Below are 21,376 nucleotides of genomic sequence, written 5' to 3'. Positions count from 1 at the left end.
TCCCTCCATGATCCTCCCTTTACTCAGCATTTCAAGGAACAGTGTTCTCCTGAGGCTCACAGCGTAGCTGTGATTTTGTAGTGGGTTATTGTTTTGTCTTTCCCAGGTCTCTCATTATGTGGCTAACCATGAATTATTGCTTGTTTCAGTGGGATTTTCTTCTTTACATTTTTGAATAGAAAATAAAGACAGCAGAGTCAGGTTATGGTTTGATGTGAAGTATCCTCTTGTAGACTCATGTTTGAAGACTTGGTCACCAGCTGGTGATTTAGGAGGCTGTGGAATATTTAGAGGTGGCCCTGATGGCAAAGTTAGTTCACTGGGAGTGGATTTTTGAAGACTATCAACTACCACTTCTGGTCTCAGGCTCAGCTTTCTGACTGGCTACCACATTTTGCCTCTATCAACATAGAGGCCACTTTCTGTGCTCTGCTTTCCTAGTCTTCATGGACTATAATCTTCTAAGACTGTGAGCCAAAGTAAATCTCTCTTCCTTTAAATTGCTTCTGACAGGTATTTTATCACAGTGAAAAGAACGTAACAGGTACAGAGGCATTGACCTGTGTGGCATCTAAATAGAGACAGTGGCATTGGCCTGTGCAGCATCTAGGGTTTGTTAGAAAGGTAGATGCCTGCTCCCACCACTCTAGCTACTAAGACAGAATCTACATTTGAACCAGAAAACTGGGTAATTCATGTGCAAGTGAGGTTTGAAGTCAACAGCAGAAGAATTATTGTATATTACATTTCCTTTTGATTTAGATGAACTCATGGACAGCAGGCTTGTATGTTCTGAAAATGTCAATACATTATAGAAGTGTAAAAATTATATACAGAAATAAAAATAATCTCAAAACCAAGCTAATATAGGTGCACAGACTACTGTATAGTATTAATATATAGTATTGGGGAATAGACAGCTTCAGAAGATAATGTAACATGGCATGGGAAGGGAAAGCCAGTGACCATTGGTTCATTGCCAGTTTGAATTGGGAGTTCCTAAAAGCCAAGCAGAACTGAAGCTGTGCATCTCTCATGCCAATAGTACCATCATGTCCTGGAAAGAGAAAGATAAACTGTGTATTTGGAGGTGACATGGAAGACTGATTGTGGCTTAGGAAAAACTGACTTATGGAGAGAGAAAGAACTAACTAAGTAGGCAGTGCCATGCTGAAAATGAGGCTTTGGAGACGTGAACATTTGTCTAGTATTTGCCCAGTGCCGTTTCCTGTAGTTTCTATACAAGGCATGCAGAACTGGATGGATGCTGAGAAACTGGTTCACAGCAAAACCTCATCAACTGCAGCAACTCATATTGGGAGAAGTAGGTTGTATGTCAGAAAACATACTTGGTGCCTGAGAAACAACTTTTAGTGGGGTGACGTCACTTCTGAGAATGTTTGAAAGCTCTGTGAGCAACAAACAAAAAGTCATTTATGAGTTACTGAGTTACCTCCATATGGGGATAATGGGAGGACCCATCTCTCAAAACTCCTAAAACCGAGATGGAGAGGAAATAGGATGCCACATGTGAGAACGTTCTTCATACTAGCCGAGACTGGGTGAAAGATAAGGTATGTGTTTCTCTTGCAACTTTGATTAGTGCCGATGCTATCACACAAAAATGTTTCTCTGATGTCCTATTTAAGTAAAAATGCACTCTTCTATTAAAAAAAACATCTATAGAGTGTTGTCTATCTTCCCTTGCTGGTCTCTGCCTCATTGGTACCCAATGGGGTTCTTTTTTTCATTTCATTTAATTACACAGTAGTTAATTAAGAGAGGCACTCACTGCATAACAGAAGTAGCTCCTCTTCCCCCACTTTCTTTTTCCAGGTGAGAGGACAAGCCCACAGTGCACTTCGCCTTTTAGAGCCCTTTGTCAAGTGGATAAAGAAACCCTGGCATTCTGGAATCATCCAGTGCCTTAGAGACTTTGTGAGAATTCTTTATACCAGTTCAAGCCCAGTTCATTTCACCAGGGAGTAATGGTCTGAGGGTGGCACACCTCGTCCTTTGTCCTTCTGTAGATCATGCATCACCTAAACAGGGAAGACCCAAACTGCAGTGCCACGAGACAGAAAGCACACAAGCAGTTAAATCCAGTATTCAAATTCATTCCTTTCCCCTGCCAAGCACTTTAGTTCCAGTTTCATATTCTCTAGGAGACTTGGTTTCATACGGATACTGCTAGGAATTTTCAGTGTCAGATCTGTCAACTGGATATACTCAGTATCCTAGTTTATGTTAGTGTGTAGGATGGTTTAACACACCCAAATATCAAGTCACATTTGGCTAAAAAAAAAAAAAAAATTAGCATTGCATTCTGCTATTGTCTCCATAATACAAAGATAAATTCTGTCTCCTGTTTGTGGAAATGGTTCTTAACCAACCACCGGCATCTTACATTGCAAATGACAACGGTCATGGTGAAAAGCAAGAGCGAAGGAAAAATTATGGAAGCTGCCTTGTTCCTTTCTTCTTGCTTCCTCCTAATTGCTGTATCTACCAAAGCAGTGGGGCAGGGGCGGGGCTTTTTCTTTTTTTCTAAATCATTCTTCTAGTGGCATATTGATTTTCTCTCAGGTGATCACCTGTTCTCTCACATGACTCATATTGATAGCGCACCTTCGTTCGTGGTTGACGTACATTAGTTGAGCTGTGATGGTACCACTGCCCACCATGGGTTTTTCCTGGTGGTCAGGTGACAGGGCTTCAGTGCAGATGAAGGGCTGTTTCACAGTATTTTTGTTCTTTGAAAAGCAATTATTGTTCATCCTAAAAGTTGTCATAAGCTCTGAGAGTGCTACTTAACACTCTCTCTCACTCCAACAGCACGGCCTTGAGCTCTTCTGTGTCTCTGCTGGTACAGAAAAAGGAAAAAAAAATTCCTCACCTAGGCACCAAAATATTCCAGTGTTCTGCTGTGTAGGAGAGAATTTAGTTGCTATCTGAAAGAATAACAGTGACTTGCCATGTTACCTTGTGCCTTCTCTCATCCCACTTCCTTCTGTTTCAGCTAGCTGTGAGGTGGCTGGAACACAACTGCCATTACCAGCATTTGGACGAGCTCCTGCAGTACATCCGCTTTGGCCTGATGGACGTGGATACTCTCCACACAGTTGCCCTGTCCCATCCCCTGGTCCAGGCAAGCGAGACCGCAACTGCCCTTGTCAACGAGGCCCTGGAGTATCACCAAAGCATCTATGCACAGCCTGTGTGGCAGACCCGCAGGACCAAACCGCGCTTCCAGTCAGACACTCTCTATATCATTGGTGGGAAAAAGCGTGAGGTCTGTAAAGTCAAGGAACTTCGGTACTTCAACCCTGTGGATCAGGAGAACGCTCTCATAGCCGCCATTGCCAACTGGAGTGAGCTGGCTCCCATGCCGGTGGGAAGGAGCCATCACTGTGTGGCGGTCATGGGGGACTTCCTGTTTGTAGCAGGAGGGGAAGTGGAGCATCCCAGTGGGCGGACATGTGCAGTGAGGACTGCCTGTCGCTATGACCCTCGCAGTAATTCCTGGGCAGAGATAGCACCCATGAAAAACTGCCGGGAGCATTTTGTGCTGGGTGCCATGGATGAATTCCTCTATGCAGTAGGCGGCAGAAATGAACTGCGCCAGGTTCTGCCCACAGTGGAACGGTACTGCCCCAAGAAGAACAAATGGACTTTTGTGCAGTCTTTTGACCGATCCCTTTCGTGTCATGCTGGATATGTGGCTGATGGTCTTCTTTGGATATCAGGTAGAGCGTGCCTCCTATATTGTGTTTATTGAAGAGCACTTTTGTGGTAGCTTAAATTTAAAAGTCATCTTCTGGAGAGTGGCCCCAAGTAGTTGAACGATTGAGCTAAGAATTTCGTTTTTGCTAATTAGCCACCACTTATCAAACACCTGCTCTGTAGAAAACAGTATAAAGTGGAAATAATTGACTTCTCTGTGATTCTTTTTCTGAGTGATGAGTATTGCAAACATTCAGGACGAAAGTTAATGGCCCATCACACCTGTCTTTCTACCAAGCCTTCTATTGTCCACATTGTCAGCTCTTGATTATCTGTGGGGGGACTTGCACAACCAGTGTCTTACCCAAGACCTTTGCTTTCCCTTACACTCTTGGCTGCCCAGCTGGGAGCCCTTTCGTTGGAAGCAAGAAAAATAAAATCCTAGTAGATCCATTTTGTTGAGTATAACAAGAGACTCTCATCCAGGGGCTAGCTATGCTGTGTACTGGAGGAAGGGATAAGTTAATGGAAAAAAGCTTTTGTGTTATCTGTAACTGTTAGTGAGTGGTGTATCCAATTCCAGTTTGTTCTCCCATTCTTACTGACCATTTGAAGGACATTTACGCTCTGTTTAAGTTTACTCTTTTCACTTCTGCTTATGGAAAAAGTTAGTGAAACCAGTATAGTGAACAGGGTATAGCAAAACATAGTCAAACCATGTACCAAAACCTGTCACTCATTGCTGATCTTTTTTATCCACTCTGGCTTTCTTCAACCCCCTTCTGGCAGCCACGTTGTTTTTACAGAAGTCTAGGAGGCCTATGTTTTCAGTCCCACGATATCAACCTGTATTTTCTGTTCTCAGGGGGAGAAGTTGCCTTGTCTCTCAGTTGGAGGATACCCATTTTGTAACCCAAATAGAAGTTGGGTTTCTTTTTCACCAAGGACACATAACAATAATAGATAGATCCTTAGGTTAAATATTGAAGGGCAACCCTGATGTTCTGACTTAGAGAGACAACCACATTAGGAAGTGAAGGCTTCTTAGATTTCCCCAGTTGCCATTTCCAGTTTTTAAACATCAATTTTGACAAAATTATGCCTAGATTAAATTAGTTTGGGCTCTGCTCATTTTTCCTTCTACTATCTTCAATAACCCAGGAGACAGTCAGAAGCTCAGATTCTCTGGCTGAGGCCTCAGCTATTTTCATTGATGGAACCTATCTCATATTAGAGTTTAAGTAGTTAATGGACTAATGCATAAAATAAGGACTAAGAATATACAAAGAGAATAAATGAGAACCCACTGTTTACTGGTCCTATCTATATACCAAATAAAAACATTAGAAATTAGCATCTATGTAGATACATTTAAATAAAATTCTTAGCTTATTAGCAACTTCTTTCCTTTCCTTTAAATATGTATCTCAACTACTAAAAGAGCCACCAGGACTGTGATTGGCTTTGCTGAAAAAAACTTCAAAATGGCTGCAACTGAGTCTTTGCTAATAGCAGGAACTGGCCCAGACTTCCCTGGACACAGAGCGATGATAGGTTTATGAGATCAATGCAGTTTGTATATTCTCCCAATTTACATTTCCTCCATTGACTCATTTGGTTTCATGTGTTGTTAATGCAGTATATTCTTAAATTTTGCAATGTGCTTTCTAAATTTTGTATGAATTTCACATAAATATTTTAATAAGTATGTCATATTTGGTACCACAACACTAGCTTTTAAAATATCCTTGACTTTCCCCTCACATAGTTATAAGGCCATGACTGTTCTTTGCTCCTTTCAGTGAGGCTTAGGGGAACAGAAGCTCAAAAACCTGGCCAGACCTACCATCCTGGGATCAAGTGAAATTCCCTTTCAGTAAAGGTCTATGTGTTTCCCTTTCCATCTTATTAAATCTATCACCTTACTGTATATCTTATTACCATCTCATTTTGCTTAACTCCTACTGTGAAGGGAAATACATTTTCTTTGTTCCTTGTACTAACGTCTGCTGCCTGTGTTAACCATATTTAATGAAAACAATCAGAATTTTCTCAGGCTTCTTTCTCCCTACTGTGCACTTGAGATGAGAAGCTCACTTTCCTGTGTAGAGTATGATACCTTTAATTGGGAAGAAGAGGAAATCACCAGTGACATTTCTAATACCTTCAGTTGTCTGCCTCTTTCCTCAGGCCTAGCTTATAATAAATCAATTGTGAATTTAACCATGATGGGGAGGGCTGGCTGGATTTGCTCTTGGGCCCCTTTAAAAGAAGACAGGAATATTTCATCTTCCTGACTCTGATTTGGAAATGTTAGCTTGGTTCCTTGGAATAGATGAAAATATGTGAAGCTATTTCTTAATGTTGACCAACTAATCAAGTATTTCCAAATGATAGAAAGTTGAGTCACTGGCATCCTCCTGGTACTTTACAAGTTTTGTCTGTGGATTATAGAGTGTGGATCTTAAAGGCTTAGTTCTGTTTCATAGAACACAGAATGAATGCCTCTTCAGAGACTTGGTATTTATAGCATGCTCACTCTCTGTCTGTTCGCCTCCCATTCTGCCTATTTGGGGGTCAAGGAATTTTGAAAACTGTCCACAGCTTGTCAGTATGACAACCAGAGAATTCAGGAATCTAGGTTGGATGAATATGCCCATTAGCATTTAATTTAAGGTGTTAGAGACAGTCAAAATTTAAAGGCTTCTGTAGCATTTGACACTGTGACCCAGTTCACAAATGCTCTATCCCATTTTGATTTGAAATCCACATTTGTGAAGTAAAATAAGCATTAAATGTCCTGTAGCTGTGTTTTAAAATACATGCCCTCTGTTGTGCAGGATAACGTGTGAACTACTAAAAAGATTCTTTTGTGTGTGTATGTGAAGGAAAATGAATCTGAGCCCATCTTACAGAACTTACCTGTTTACTTTTGTCAGGAGGCAGCAAGATAGTGAGATGCTAACCATGAATGAGTGCTTGAAAACAAGACAAATGGTACTGCAGCTGCTCAAGAGCATCACCTCATGCTTTCTTGATCCTCTTAGTAAATACTGTATCCTAACTACTGTGCGGCTGCACCATAGATAAATATAATTGTTCAGTAAATGCACCTCCTGCCCTCTAGGAGCTGACAATCAACCTTTTTTGTCTTTGTTGGTTTTATTTTGTTTTTAAATATATCATCAACAAAAGAAGCTTTGTTGACATTTCTTTAATTTCCTAACAACAGTGCTTGTTTTCATCTTAGTTGGGTTTAGATGAAGCTAGTGTTGTCCCATTTTAAGTCACTTTAATTTATTCAAGTCTATTGAAAGAACTTTGGGTTTTATATTATCTACTAAAATTAGAACAAGGCAATTTTAAGTAATGTTAAAATACCATAGCTTGGGCATTTCTCTATCTGCAACAGATCTTGTTTTGTTTACATTTAAAATATTGGCAATTAAGAGCAGGCATGGCTGTGGTTGGGGTGTGAAACATTGAAACAATAGAGTACAATTACTGACAGGTGTGAAACTCGCCTCCCTTATCATTCATGAGATGTGAAGCAAGGTTCCTGCCTTCTCTATGTCCTGTTCTGGCTTCATGCTGGAGCAACAGTGTTGAGTCTAGTAGGCAGTTGCAGTGTGTGATGATGTGGTGCTGTGAGTATTTCCAGGATACAGAAGTAATGTGAACAGCAGAAGCTAATTTCAAGTGGACATGCAAAGGAGCATCTTGGTCCCAACTGGCCCAGCCCCTGCTGCTTCCTGGCATTCATGCCTCCTCCCTGACGTTCCTCTTGAGCATCGTCATGTCATCACTTCAGGAATCCCCTTGTCTTTTAGGAAATGCCATACCGGACACACCTGATTGTCCGCTTTGCTTGTGTAGTTGTCCTTCAGGAACCACTAGGGCTTGGCTCAAGAACACACACACATGCACACAGTTATACACCCTGCTGATAGGAAAGTTCTCAGAGGGGAGATGGGGCTTTCAGGGAAGAGAGAGAGGGGAGAAATTATGTAATCAGATTATAATCTCAAAAATAAAAGAAAAATGGGGAGTTGGGAATCCCTCATATGCTCAAGTTCCTTATTTAAGATGGCATAATATTATTTACATAAATCCCATGTGTAGCTGGAGAGCTTCTCTCCAGGTCCTGCCAAGCTCCGGCAGTCCAACAGCCTACTTATAAAATAAACATATAGATGCTTATATTATTTAAACTGTTTGGCCTAATGGCTCAGGCTTCTTGTTAACTGTTCTTATATCTTAAATTAACCCATTTCTATTAATCTATAAGTAGCCACATGGTTCGTGGCTTACTGGTACCTTACATCTCGCTTTTCATGACAGTGGCTCGCTGGTCTCTCTCCTTCCTGTCCTTTTCCTCTCTCCTCTCTCCTTGTCCCGCCTATACTTCCTGCCTGGCTACTGGCCAATCAGTGTTTTATTTATACAGAGCAATATCCACAGCACCCATGCATGCTGTCCCACATACCATAGTATAGATGCTAAGTAAATAGTTGATATGGTGTGTTGTCCAGACAACAATGATATGGAAATCTGTATAGGTTTCGTACCAGCACAGTTTTTATGTCAAATGTTTTGAAGGCACATTGAATCTGTAAATGCAAAAACCATGGATAAAAGGGTTGACAGCTGCAGTCTGTTGCGACTGTAGGACCCTTATCAGAAGACTTGATGGGGCATCTTCTCAGTTCTCCAAGCACATGACACTTCTCAGCTTTCTGTTCCCCAGTAGCCTTCTTTACTACTCTCGTTCACGGCTTTAACTTGCCTCCATTCCGTAAGACCCCTCCCTCTGACTTAGACAGAGAACCTTGTCTTCTGTTTTTCAGAGCAAGTACAAGATCACAGACTGAATGATGACTACAGCAAGGAGATAGATGGGCAGTGGGCAGGACATGGTCTGGAAAGGGTCCAAGGGTACCATGTTAGAAAACACTAGTAAGAAGGATGCTGGGTGGGCCCTCTGAAAGCATGAGGTACCCAGGGGCAGCGAGGGAGAGGATTTTGAAGCAACCAGGGCCTAAACAGAAGCCTGCAGTGAGTGAGACTTGTCTGGTACTAGAGAAGTAGCATAGTCCAAAATACTTGTCCTACATTTTTCTGTTGCAAACATGTCAGTGAAAGGTATTTCAGATGAATAGAAGATGGAGAGAGGAAGCAGAGTACTGTAGTCAAGGTGTAATGAGAAAGTGAGGTAGAAACTACAGGTGCACACTACACTGGCTGCTTTACTGTAATTCCTGTGGACACTGTATCATTGAAATTTCATCCCTGAGTCAGAGGTCATCAGAAAATGTTCCAGGTATTGTCTGGCTTCCCCCGCACTCCTACCTATGGGAAGAGATTGTACGTTTCTGGGGGCATATATAATTCAGTCCTTGTGACAGCAACATTTTTTCCCTTTCATTATAAATAGCTTTTGACTTTAAGAAGGGAAAAGGAGATTAAAAGGATAAAAAGGAAAGCAAAAAGAAATTTATCTTAGAAAAAAGTATAGTTAAAAAAGAAAATCCAGATCAACAGAGGGACTTTTCTTTTTTAAAAAGGATGTAAGTGAATTAAATAAATTTGTTAGCAAGGAGAGATATAGGAAAGAGAGGCTTCCATTTGTTTGGGAAAACCTGAGAGCAATTCCCCAGTACCAGGAATGAGAATCCTGGGTCCTGACAGCAGATGAAGAGTTCTGAACAGGGAAGAGATCCTGGGACAGTGAAGAAGAAAGAGATTCTCTAACACAGCCCAAAAACGGGAAATGATGGGTGTAGGTCTATGTACCAGTGGAGGGAGATGATAACTATGGGTCCAGGTACCAGTTCAGAGAGATGATGGGTGTGGTTTCTGGGTACCAGTGGAAGGAAATGATGGCTATGGGCCCAGGTACCAGTTCAGAGCGATGATGGGTGTGGTTTCTGAGTACCAGTGGTAAGGAGCAAAAACCAGGCATTTCCTTGTTGATAGATCCAAGTGAGATTTTGATGAAAACTTCTGTTGAGATTGTGCCTTATCCAAGCTGGAGGGCCCAAGGAGAGGACCTTGGGAAAAGCTCTGAGGAAAAACAAAACAAAACAAAACAAAACAAAACAAAACAAAACAAAACAAAACAAAACAAAACAAAACAGCAAACTGACACGTTTTTTAAAATGAAGCTTTCAAAACCTATACCAAGTTGGAAAGCCTTTTGTTCTGTTTTGGTCGTGTATACAGAGGCATACCAATGCATCCACTGATGATAAAAGGTTCCCAGGCTAGGAATAGCTCAGGGGCTCCTTCAGGAATGAATTTAGCAGCTAGCACCCTGGCTAGTCCAATCAGGGGCAGGGCTTGTTGCCCTGGACTCCAGGAAGCATCTGTCACACAGGGAGCCACATAGTTGGGAACTTCATGACTTGAATGTCAGCTTGAACGTTCCCAGTGAAGTGGAATAGCCACTAAGAATGAAATCTGTGTTGTCTTAGAATCTAGCACCCGGTTGATCCCAGTCATTATGTTTCCTTCTCTTCTACTCAAACCTTAAACTCCCAGCCAGCTGAAAGAAATTAAAGCAAACCTTGCTACTGAACTGAGATGGAGGCCAAAGAGAAATGAGTTACCCACAATGTTTAAAAAAGAAAAAAAAAAAAAAAACTAAGTGGTTTAAAGGAAGGAAAGCATTGAGATATCCTGATCTCACCTTGAAGAACCAGTGAAAGCTTTATCCCTACCTCACTTAGCTGTGTCCCAAAGAGTAGCTTGTTCATCTTTATATTGCTGTCCAGAAAATGCAGCATAAGGAGGTCCAATGGCTCCCTGGTCAGAGAGCTAATATTTGACAGGGTTTAAAAATGAGGTTTTCCCTCTAAACAAGTGGTTCTCAACTTGTGAGTGGCAACCCTCGTAGGGGTCCAGTATCAGATTTCTTCTATATCAGATATTTACATTATGATTCATAACAGTAGCGAAATTACAGTTATGAACTAGCAACTGAATAATTTCATAGTCACTACACATAAGGAACTGTATTAAAGGGTCACAGTACTAGGAAGATTGAGAACCACTGACCATATAGTCACCAGTTGTTTTCCATTTTTAGAGAAGGTCTGAGAAACACACACTTGAATTATTCTTTTTAATTAATTAATTAATTAGTTTGTTAATTTTCCCAGTCCGATCACAATTTCCTCTTCCTCCCACCTCTCCTCCTAGTCCACCCTGTCCCCATCTACTCCTCTCTCTTTCCTTCAGAAAAGTGCAGGCCTTCCACGCATATCAGCCAGCCCCAAGACTAGGCACCTCCTCTCCTATTAAGGCTGGATGAGGCAACCCAGCAGGAGGGTAGGGTCCCAAGAGCAGGCAACAGAATCAGAGACATCCCCCAATCCCTCTGCCATGAGTCCCACGAGAAGACCAAGCCACACACTGCCACACGTGCAGAGGGCCCAGGTCAGTCCCATGCAGCTTCTCTGTTTGGTGGTTTGGTCTCCATGAGCCTCCATGAGCCCAGGACAGTTGACTCTGTGCCCCCCTCCATGGTGTCCTTGGCCCCTCTAGCTCCCATGATCCTTCCTCTTCCTCTTCCACAGGATTTCCTGAGGTCTGCCTAATATTTGGCTGCACATACTTAACTTATAAATAGAACTTCTCCATAACATATCCCCTAAAAGTCAATGATACATAGAAAAATGATGATGTCCTGGAATGTTGATATTTGTTCTTGTTCATTCCCTAAAACCATTCTTTTAAGTTGAAAACTCCAGGGTTTTTCTCACAGAAAGAACAGCCTTTTGGTTTGATGATCTCTTGTGTCTCTGGCCTAGAGAGACAGAACTAGTGAAAGAAGCTGAGTGAATGGGACCACTCTAAGAACTTGAGAGATGTAAGATGCTGAAAGCTACATCATAACAAGTGGCTGAAGAACCTGGCTGATGAGAGAGCAATTAAAGACCCAGTAATAACCCAGCAAAGCCACTGAGGACTACTACAGAGAGGTTGTGACTTGAGATTGGAACCCTGCTGACAATGTGCAGAATCTTTGGAGGCAGGATTCCGACTTGCAACGGGAGCAAAGGGAGTGACAGTGAATTCTTAATTAGATCTTAAGTGGCAGGTTCCCCTAGTTGACATAGCATTTTGGTAGATTTCACTTATTTAAAAATAACATATGGTAGGCACTTTACCTATTTCTAGGTTAGAAATTTGTCCTTGTTCACTCTAGATGACATAAACATCATTTACATTTTCAAGGGCAGCAGTCTTTTATAGATTACACAGTTGTAAGTTTGAGACTCTTCTTCTTACACAATTTAGTGTGTTAGTTACACACTCATTTGTGTGAGCTTCTTAAGTGTGACAAAAATCATAGGGATACTTGTTTTAACTTAATACATGGTTAAATGTGTTATTCAACATGCCAATGTAGTGTAAAGATACCTGGCTATAATTCTTTATACAGAATTATAAGCATCATGAAAATATAGACCATTTTGTGGCTTGTAAAAATAGATACTAGAAATGTTTTGTTTTAGCTGGGTATGGAGTCTCACACTGGTAACCCCAACACTTGCACATAGGAGGGTGACCTAGAAGGATTGTTACAAGTTCAAGGCCAACTTACATAGTATGTTCTAGGTTAGCCTGGACTAGGGAATGAAATCCTGTCTCAAAATAAAAGTGTTTATTTTTAAAACTTATTTGTATCTATTCTTACTGTGCCACTTTTCTCAAAGGATAATAGTCAGCTTAGTTCTATAAAAATAATTAATATGAGCTCAAACTTAATGTCACCATTTTTAGGGTAATTAAACTATGAGTGTGAAATTGGAATAAGTTTAAATAAGAGGAAATTGAAACTATTAAAGAATAAAAAGGCCAAGTACAGTAGCCAATTATTCTGCTTATTAAAAAAAGAACTGTAGGGCCTGGGTAGATATCTCAGTGGGTAAAATGCTTGGGAGGGTAAAATGCCTGAGTCCCATCATCAGAATCCGAAGAAAAATAAACCAGGCCCAGGGGTAGGCACTTGTCATCCAGTATTGGGGAGGTAAAGATGGTCAGATCTTTGGTGTTGCTGGCCAGACCCTAGCTTATCTAGTGTTCTACAAGTCAATGAGAGAACCTGTCTTAAAAAACAAACAAACAAACAAAAAACGAATTGCCGGATGGTGGTGGTACATACCTTTAATCCCAGCACTCAGCACTCAAGGAGGCAGAGACAGGAGGATCTCTGTGAGTTCGAGACCAGTCTGATCTACAAAGCCAGTTCTAGGACAGCCAGAGCTGTTACACATAGAAACACTGTCTTGAAAAACCAAAAATAAATACAAATAAAGAAAAATAAAGTGGGTAGTGCCTGAGTAATGACACCCAAGGCTGTCCCCTGGCTTTCACACACTTGTGCAAGCATACCTTCACACACATGCATACACATATCCATACGAAGGAAAACAAATGGTACTACAGGAAATTGCATTCAGACTGCAAAATACATCCAATAATTTAATGTCTTTTACATGGAAATGGTAAGAAATTTTGATACAATGACTCCAGAATTGTAGCAAATGTCCCCTTCTGGATCACTTTTATGGCCTGTGTGCTAGTCATCTAAGCCTCTGAGGGAGAGCAGAATCTTCATTTTCCTTATGGAGAACCTGAGGTTAGCTGTGGTACATGGCTCCCCAAAGATAGACTCTTTTTCCTGTTCTTTCTATCCTTTCCCTACGTGGATGTGAGAGTGGTACTGTGAGCATGCAAGAGAGTGTCAGAAAAGTCAAGCTAGTTCCCTCAATCCTCAATTTGCAGGCAGAATCTTCCATCTTTCGAGCATGGAGGTGAACAGTTCTTTGATCTTGCTTTCAGTCAGGCCATAACATTGTCAGTGTTAGGAACCACCGGCCTCTCCTCCTCGAATTTAAGCATAGGATCATTCACTCTTCAAAGATGTGTTTCCTGGTTGTTGTTGTTTTTCTTTTTTTAAAAAGCAGGCCCTGTGAGATGACTCAGTTGGTAAAGGTGCCCCATCAAGCCTAATGGCTGAAGTTTGGTCACTGAGCCCTCACATAGTGGAAGGAGGGAACCTATTCCAGCAAATTGTCCTCTGACCTCCATGCGTGCACCCTGGCACACATGCATGCCTCTCTCCGCAGTCAACCAGTAAATAAATGCAATTTGAAAGAGGAAAAAAAAATAGCATCAGACGAGGACCTACTCTAGCCAGAGCACGAGAAGAGCTTTTCTAAGCCACTGCTTTGTAGAAGCTGTCAGTGTGGAGCTATTGTTGCCCCACACACGGTGTGAGTGTTTAGCATTTCTTGGTAGCAGAGACAAAGGCTGTTTGGCAGTCACCTGTCACCGTCTCCGGTATGCATTCATCCATTTGACACAAGTTTTGTGGAGAGCTGTACAGGGAAGCGTAAGAAAAATGCTTTCCTCTTGTCTTGATGATAGAATGCGCTTCTCACTCGTGGTAGCATGGTAGTAACTTTTCATTCCTCCTGGCAGTTTTTAAAGACTTATTTGACTTTGGGGAACCTGCAGTATATCTTTAAGGTACAGTTCAAAAGTATAAGGCAAGGTTGCTCATTTTCAATTTTGGCTGAGAAGTCTTAACTTTGACTATGACACTTCAAAGTTAGAGAAAACTTGGTTTTAAAAAATGGATGCTGATATGAGATGGCATATTTAATGACAGCTGTATCTATGGAAAGCTGTTAAGATGCAGATTATCCCTCCTGGGGTGGGGGAGAGAGATCAAACTGCCAATCTATAAAATATACTCGATAGAAGAAGGCATGGAATCTATCTTTGCAAGTGCTTTGATTGCAGGGGACAGTACAGCAGCATGTGGCATCATAACCCAGAGCAGACAAATCAGCTTGATGACTTTCAAAGCCAGGAATACTGCTGCAGGCAAGGGTACTCCAGAGCAGGAGAAATTAAAACATATAGAGACTGTTATTAATTTCATATCTATTTTTGTATAGTCAAATCTGTATGCAAATCCTTAGCATCTCATTTCAGCAGATTAATCTAAAGTGAAGAGTTGTATGTGAAGGGAATGTAATGATGAAGCTCTTTGGAATAAATGTGGGCTGAAAACTTGGATGCTTTCTGTAAAATTTATTTTTTGTACTGCGAAGAAATGGATTTGTTTATGTGCTCATTTGTAAATTACTTCAAAAGGAAAAGCAATCGAGGCAATTCCCCAGTTTCCCTTTGCAATCCCGACTTGGCAAAAGTTACAGCATGAGTCTGTCAGGCACCTCCTGTGTCTTCACATTCTAGAGGTAATCATGCAGATAACTAACTGGGACTTGCATTTTTATTCCCAACTAGTGATCCAATATCTCATTTCTAAACAGCATCATATGAGCAAAAATTTTTGTGTAATGCTAAGGAATCTAATTATTGAGTGCAGATTAATAAAAATCATATTATGGATGCATCTGTGGAAGTGAATAAATAATGATTCTGAACAATAATTCTGAAGAGTGTGGTGATCAGTTGTGTACCCCATGTAGCTGAGGGGATGTGGTAGATGCACTGTAATTCACCAATTGTACATGTAGTCTATGATGGGCAGACTCTGATACACATAGTTCAACAAATAGTTCAATATTGTCATAAAGTGGGTAGTTCACTGCAGTAGATCTTAATTCTGATCCATATTTCTAAAACAAGTAGAGATGCTTTAAAGTTTCATAGTAAGAACTGGGCATTTGGCCTCCTGCTTGTTTTCTGTTAAGAGAAGTGATCAGAGGGGACCTGGACATTAATCTGGTGGTTATAGCCCCAATCACAAGCACTGGCAATCTGACCTCGAGCACATGTGTGGTCTCAATAGATTCATTTATTCTTATGTGGTTATTCTGAGAGAGAATCCAACATTTTGTTTTTAGTCAGAGAGGAAGCAGAGATCAGGAGTAAAAGGAAATATGGCTCTCTGTTTGTTTTGATGTACAACTTGATTCTATGTTGGGGTTTCTTAAATGTGGTTTCTTTTACTTTGGCCCCATTTTAAAAATGAGACATTCAGTAAATCCAGAGAAAGCTTTCTTTAAGAACAGGGATCTCCTTCTTTTCTGTTCTCTGTAGATGAAGCTTTTGTTGATTATAAAAGTGGTGCCTTCCTTTGTATAATATGTACTTTAAAGGTGATTGAAGGCTACAGAATTTTTAAAAAATATAACTTCCCAGTTAACCCTGGCCACTATTAATTACATGGAGTATCCAGTCTTCTTACCAGGGCTTGGGGAAATGACTGTCCTGGACCGGTGACCATCTTTATGTGTCTAGTAGTATTGGTACTAATAGATTGTTCTAAGTTACATATTAATCCTCTGAATTCTGGAGTTGGAGTTGATGGTAGAGACCTACTCAGGGCCTTTAGACTGTCAAAACAAAAAACAAATTGCTGCTTGAGGAACGACAGTCAAAGGAGACAGAGATGAGAGTTCAGAATCAGTTCTATGGAAACACGGGTTTTCTTCAGCACCAGAGAGAACAAATGGAGGACTGTGGAGGAAGGCTGCTCAGGGGACCCAGCAGGCACATGCAGTTTTTCCTTAGTTTGCAACCTTTCCCCCTGTAATGAGGCCATTTGAATTCGCTAGTTGGTGCCAATCAAAACTAGACTCCTTTCCTCTTCTAAAAACTGAGGGCAAGGACATCACTTGCCTCCATGATATTTCAAAGAGATCTAGGTCCTTAAAAAAGATATTCTTGTTTGCTAAAAGTGGCAAGTGTCTTAAAATAATTGACATTTCAAAGAGACAGAGAAAGTCATTACAACTAGACCTAATCTAAAGTAAGTGATTTTTAAAAAGCAATGATGGGGTCCTAGCATCAGAAAGCAGCCTATGGTAGGAGAGTGTGCTAAAGCCTTGTGCTCAGTCTTAGAGCTACCTGTATCTTCCAAATGAGGAAAGTCCTACAGGAACATCTTTTCCACCTGACCCAAGTTTGAATCTATATTTAAGAATTGGGTCTTTCTGATTCTTATTAAGAATACTCTTTTACACTAGTATGTGTAACTACTTATGGGTGGTACTTATAAAGATGGGTTATAGAGTCTTCATATTCCCATTATTACATGGCTTAAAATATCTCACTTTTTGATTTATGTACTGTTCCTTGGAGTTTTTCCACCTGCTAGAAAAAATTAAACTAGAATTAAAAATGTCTTGATTTTACGGGGTTCATTGTACAGCACAAACATGAAGAGAAGCACGTAAGAGCTGAGCATCCCTTGTTGAAAATGCTTGGAAATAGAAGTGTTTGGATACATTCAGATTTCCAGATTTTCTGATAGTTGTATATGTATGATCAAATGTCTTAGGGGTGGCAACCATTTTTAAACAGAAAATTTATTTAACCTCATACACAAAATCAGAAGATAATTTCATACAAATTTTTAGTGTTCCTGTGGTTTTACTGTGACATCTTACTTGAGGTCAGCTGTGAGATTGTCTACTTGTGTTAATATGTCCGCATTCAAAAAGTTTCAGATTTTGGTGATATTTAGGCCTCAGCCTCTGTGGGGACAGGTAGGAAAACAGTTGAAAGTATTGACTTTTATGGCTCCTAGTTAAGCTGGTCTCTCAGCTGGAAGCACTGTAAGGGAGTTCTTTTGAAGTTGACTGAAGCGACTGCACTGTCGCAGTTAGTGTGCTGTCCCACCTGGTGCCGGGGCCACTCGCCCCACGTGTCACAGTCAGGGTTTGGAATGTGACTCAGCTGCGCCGTAACCTCAGTAAATTTTATATGGATTTCATATTGAGATAACATTTTCAGCAAACTGAAAATGTATTATTAAGTATGATTTCTGTATTTTTCACTGTGGCACATTCATGGATATTGTTGTTTCCTCCTACACAGTACTGGCCCTAACTGTCTTGGTAGATAACGCCTTTTGCTATATGTGGTTCTTCCAAAGAAATACGAAGCTATCACCCTGCTAATGCACAGAGCTTAGAGCTCTAACATTGCTAACATAGCCAGAGACAGGGACAGTGTATGCCACTCTGTCCCTAGAATAAATTACATAGAGAGAAACTTACTCTGTGTGTGCTGTACCACCCGACCCCTTTGCCCCTGTACCTGGCCATGCAGAGCTGTTATTAGCGACTACTCACTGCTTGCTCTCAAGCAGATTGCTACCATAATACTTCTGGAAGAGGAATCTGCTTCTTCTACAATAAGTTTCTTTCTCTTACTTATTCATACCTCATACGATTCATCCCAACTGCAGTTTCCCTTCCCTCCACGCCTGCCTCCTAGTTCCCTCCCCCACCCTCTCCCCTGCCCCAGAGCCACTTCTCTGTTTCCCTCCAGAAAAGAGCAGGCCTCCCAGGGATACCAACGGAGCACAGCATAGCATGACAAGTTACGATAAGATTTGGCATCAAAGCTGGATGAGGCAACCTAGTAGGAGGAAAAGGGTCCCCAAAAGAGGCAAAAGAGTCAGAGACACCCCCTATTGCCACTGTTGGGAGTCCCACAAGAACACCAAACTACACACCCATAACATATGCTGAGGATCTAATGCAGACCCATGCAAGCTCCTGATGCTTCAGTTTCTGTGAGCCCCTATGAGTTCTGCTTAGTTGATTCTGTGGGCTGTGTTCTTGTAGTGCCCTTGACAACTCTGGCTCCTACGATCCTTGCTCCCTCTTCTGTGTGGGCTTCCCAAGCTCACTGCCTAATGTTTGGCTGTGGGTCTCTGCATCTGCTCCCATCAGTTGCTGGATGAAGTCTCTCTGACAATGATTGGACTAGGCTTTGTACTATGAGTACAGCAGAATATCATTAGGAATCATTTCATTGACGTTTCCCCCCCTTTGGCTAGTTGTGTTTACTCTATCCTACATTTTTGGCTATCCAGCCTCTGGTTCCTGGCCATCAGGCAATGTTGGGTATGGGCTCTCTCTTGTGTTATGGGCCTCAAGTTAGACCAGTCATTGGTTGGCCACTCCCACAAGCTCTGCACCACCATTATTTCAGCACATCTTGGAGGCAGGACAGATTGTAGGTCGAAAATTTTGGGGTTGGGTTGATGTCTCAGTTCCACCACTGAAAGCCTTGCCTTGTTACAGAAGATGGACAGTGCAGGCTTCGTATCTCCCATTACTAGGAATCACCCTCATAGATTTCAGGGAGATTCCACTGCACTAGGTTTCCACACCCACCCACCCCCCAAATGTCTCCCAATTCTAGTCATCTCTGCCTACACTCTCTCCTCTCATCCCACATCCCCCTACAATAAACTTCTTAAAATTATGTCATGGGTTTTCTTTGTAGCTCCTACTTATTTTGGAAAGGTCTAACCTGTGCTACTCCATTACAGGTGGGGTAACTAACACGGCACAGTATCAGAACAGACTGATGGTGTATGAACCCAACCAGGTAAGAACTTCATAAGAAGTCATTACCTTAATTAAAATGCATTTACAAAAGACTTCCACAGAAAGTCATTGGAATGCCACACAAATGCACCTTAAGCTACAAAGGGAAAAGAAAGCATCTAGGGGAATACTTTTGGTTCCTCATTATTATTGCAAAAGTTCAGCTCCTGCAGTTTCATGCTACACATAATGACACAGAGCTTTGCATTCTGTAGAGAGGATTTGGTTTGTACCTATGTCCTTCTGGAAGGGATGCCATTTTTGGCAGGAAACATCACGATGACTTTGTTATTCTCAAGTCAAATACTGTCATTTGACTTACCACAGCCAACAGTGTTCTGGAATAGTACAGATCAGAAGTGTCTGAAAGAGTCTGGGAATGGTATGCCTCTAACAGACGGTCCTTTCCGTGTACTTTTGGTGCACACTTAATTCCCCTTTTCCCCTAAAATGAGAAATGTTTTTAATTCTCTTTTCCTTCTATTAAAGTATCTTCAAATGGGCAAAATCTTAGGAATTTTACTATTTCCAGGACTTGGATATATAAATATTTCTTGATTGTGACAGTATTCCAAAATGGTGCGATGTGGAGGTTTAATATCCACCAGCCAGCAATATTTGGATATGAAACCCCAATTGACTTTGGCAGGCTGTGTCTGATAAGGTCCTACAAGTGTGTGTGTAGCGCCCCCAGTGTTCCTGCTGGATTTCTCATAATGATTTCACTGAGGAGGGCATTTCTCTCTTTACAAGTGTGTCTCCTGATACTATTAAAAGTTGTAGATTGCAGAGAATGAACGTTCATGGGTCAGCTGTCTCACGAGGGACCACTAATTGCAGAAGCCTGAGTTTGGTGCACACATGGTTAAGGAGGAAGATGGCATTAGCATTGCTTAAATGAGTTCGGTTTCGTGTTTGTACACACATGCTCTTTTTTAAAAATTCTGCTGGCATATTGTTTACGGTGGGTACTGGCAAACATCACATCTGCTTGCATCTTGCTCAGAATCTCAATAACTCTATCATTCAGCCCTGGTGCTGATTTCTCTTCTAGGCCTTTGTGGAGAGTCGATAATGCCTGCCATCTGCCACAGAGCACATCGCTACCTGCCAACAGGCAGGCTGGGGTGACCTCTGCTTCCCACTACTGATTAGTATTCACACGCTAGCTTATTAGGAATGACCCCACCAGGCCTCTCTGCTTCTTTGCCTTTGCAGCGGGTGGCGGCTCACCTGGCAGGCATTGCCGTGAAGGAAGCTAAAGATATAATCAGGGGATGTAGGCAGGCTTTGCAAACCAGATGGCATCTACAGTCTTGTGGCAGGGGACTGGACTGCTAATGCAAACACTGATTCCTAATACTGTAATAGGTTATCACATAGAGAGCACCCAAGATAAGCATCGTCAGAATTTTAAAATTCACTCAAGCATAATGCATTAAAGATATTTCTTAGCAAAATGTCTGAAATCTAGCTTTGACTTTTTATTAAAGACTGTGTTTGATTGGGGAGATTCTGTGTTCAGAGGGACCAGACAGTATAAGCCTCTCAAACTAAACAACTTCTTTTTTTCTGCAGTATACCACAAGAAATTAGAAATGAGCAAATACATGCCTATAACAAATAAATGCCATAGGATGTGTGCCTATAGTGAATAGATGTAACAGTGTGTGTGCCTATAGTGAATAGATCCCACAGTGTGTGTGCCTATAGTGAAAAGATACCACAGTGTGTGTGTCTATAGTGACTAGATGACGCAGTGTGTGTGCCTATAGTGACTAGATGACACAGTGTGTGTGCCTATAGTGTATAGTGTATAATATATTAGTGCCTATAGTATATAGTATATATGCCAATGTTTATACAAGCATGTTTATGCTTGTAGATTGCTTTTTTTCTTACAGCTTTGTGAACTGGTGAAATTCTGTGCATGCAAAACATCATATGATTTTTCTGGTTCAATTCCAATTTTGTCTTGGCAAAAAGGAAATGAGGTTCTTCCTATATGTTGAGTGTCTATGAAGAAGGAAGTGGTTAGGTTTATTTACTGATCTATCATTCAGTTTTCTTGTCTGTCAATTGGTTAGTTGAAATGTAAATTCAAAGCCATGGTTGATTCTCAGATAATTTTAAAATTTGTATTGCATTTTAAATAGGAATCATATGTTAAGATGGCTGATCTTACAATTCTTATTATTGAGGATAATCTAGAGTCAAATATTAAAGACTTCTCCATTCCTTAACATTGTCATATAAAGCTT

At 41.1% G+C, this 21,376-nt stretch overlaps 1 protein-coding gene across 2 annotated transcripts in view; it reads left to right on the top strand.

Moving 5' to 3' along the window:
* Klhl32 (kelch like family member 32) overlaps positions 1-21,376 on the top strand; it is a 225,564-nt gene that overhangs the window by 186,642 nt on the left and 17,546 nt on the right. Inside the window, exons 7-8 of one of the 2 annotated variants that reach the window (XM_028877992.2) lie at positions 3,020-3,746; positions 19,058-19,116. In XM_028877992.2, the coding sequence (XP_028733825.1) occupies positions 3,020-3,746; positions 19,058-19,116 (786 nt within the window). Of the gene's footprint in view, positions 1-3,019; positions 3,747-19,057; positions 19,117-21,376 lie in introns of those variants that run through there. The other variant, XM_028877994.2, reaches the window with a different exon arrangement.

This window comes from Peromyscus leucopus, chromosome 2 (genome assembly GCF_004664715.2).
Source record: "Peromyscus leucopus breed LL Stock chromosome 2, UCI_PerLeu_2.1, whole genome shotgun sequence".
NCBI lineage: Eukaryota > Metazoa > Chordata > Mammalia > Rodentia > Cricetidae > Peromyscus > Peromyscus leucopus.
This window is presented reverse-complemented; position numbering and strand designations above follow the sequence as displayed.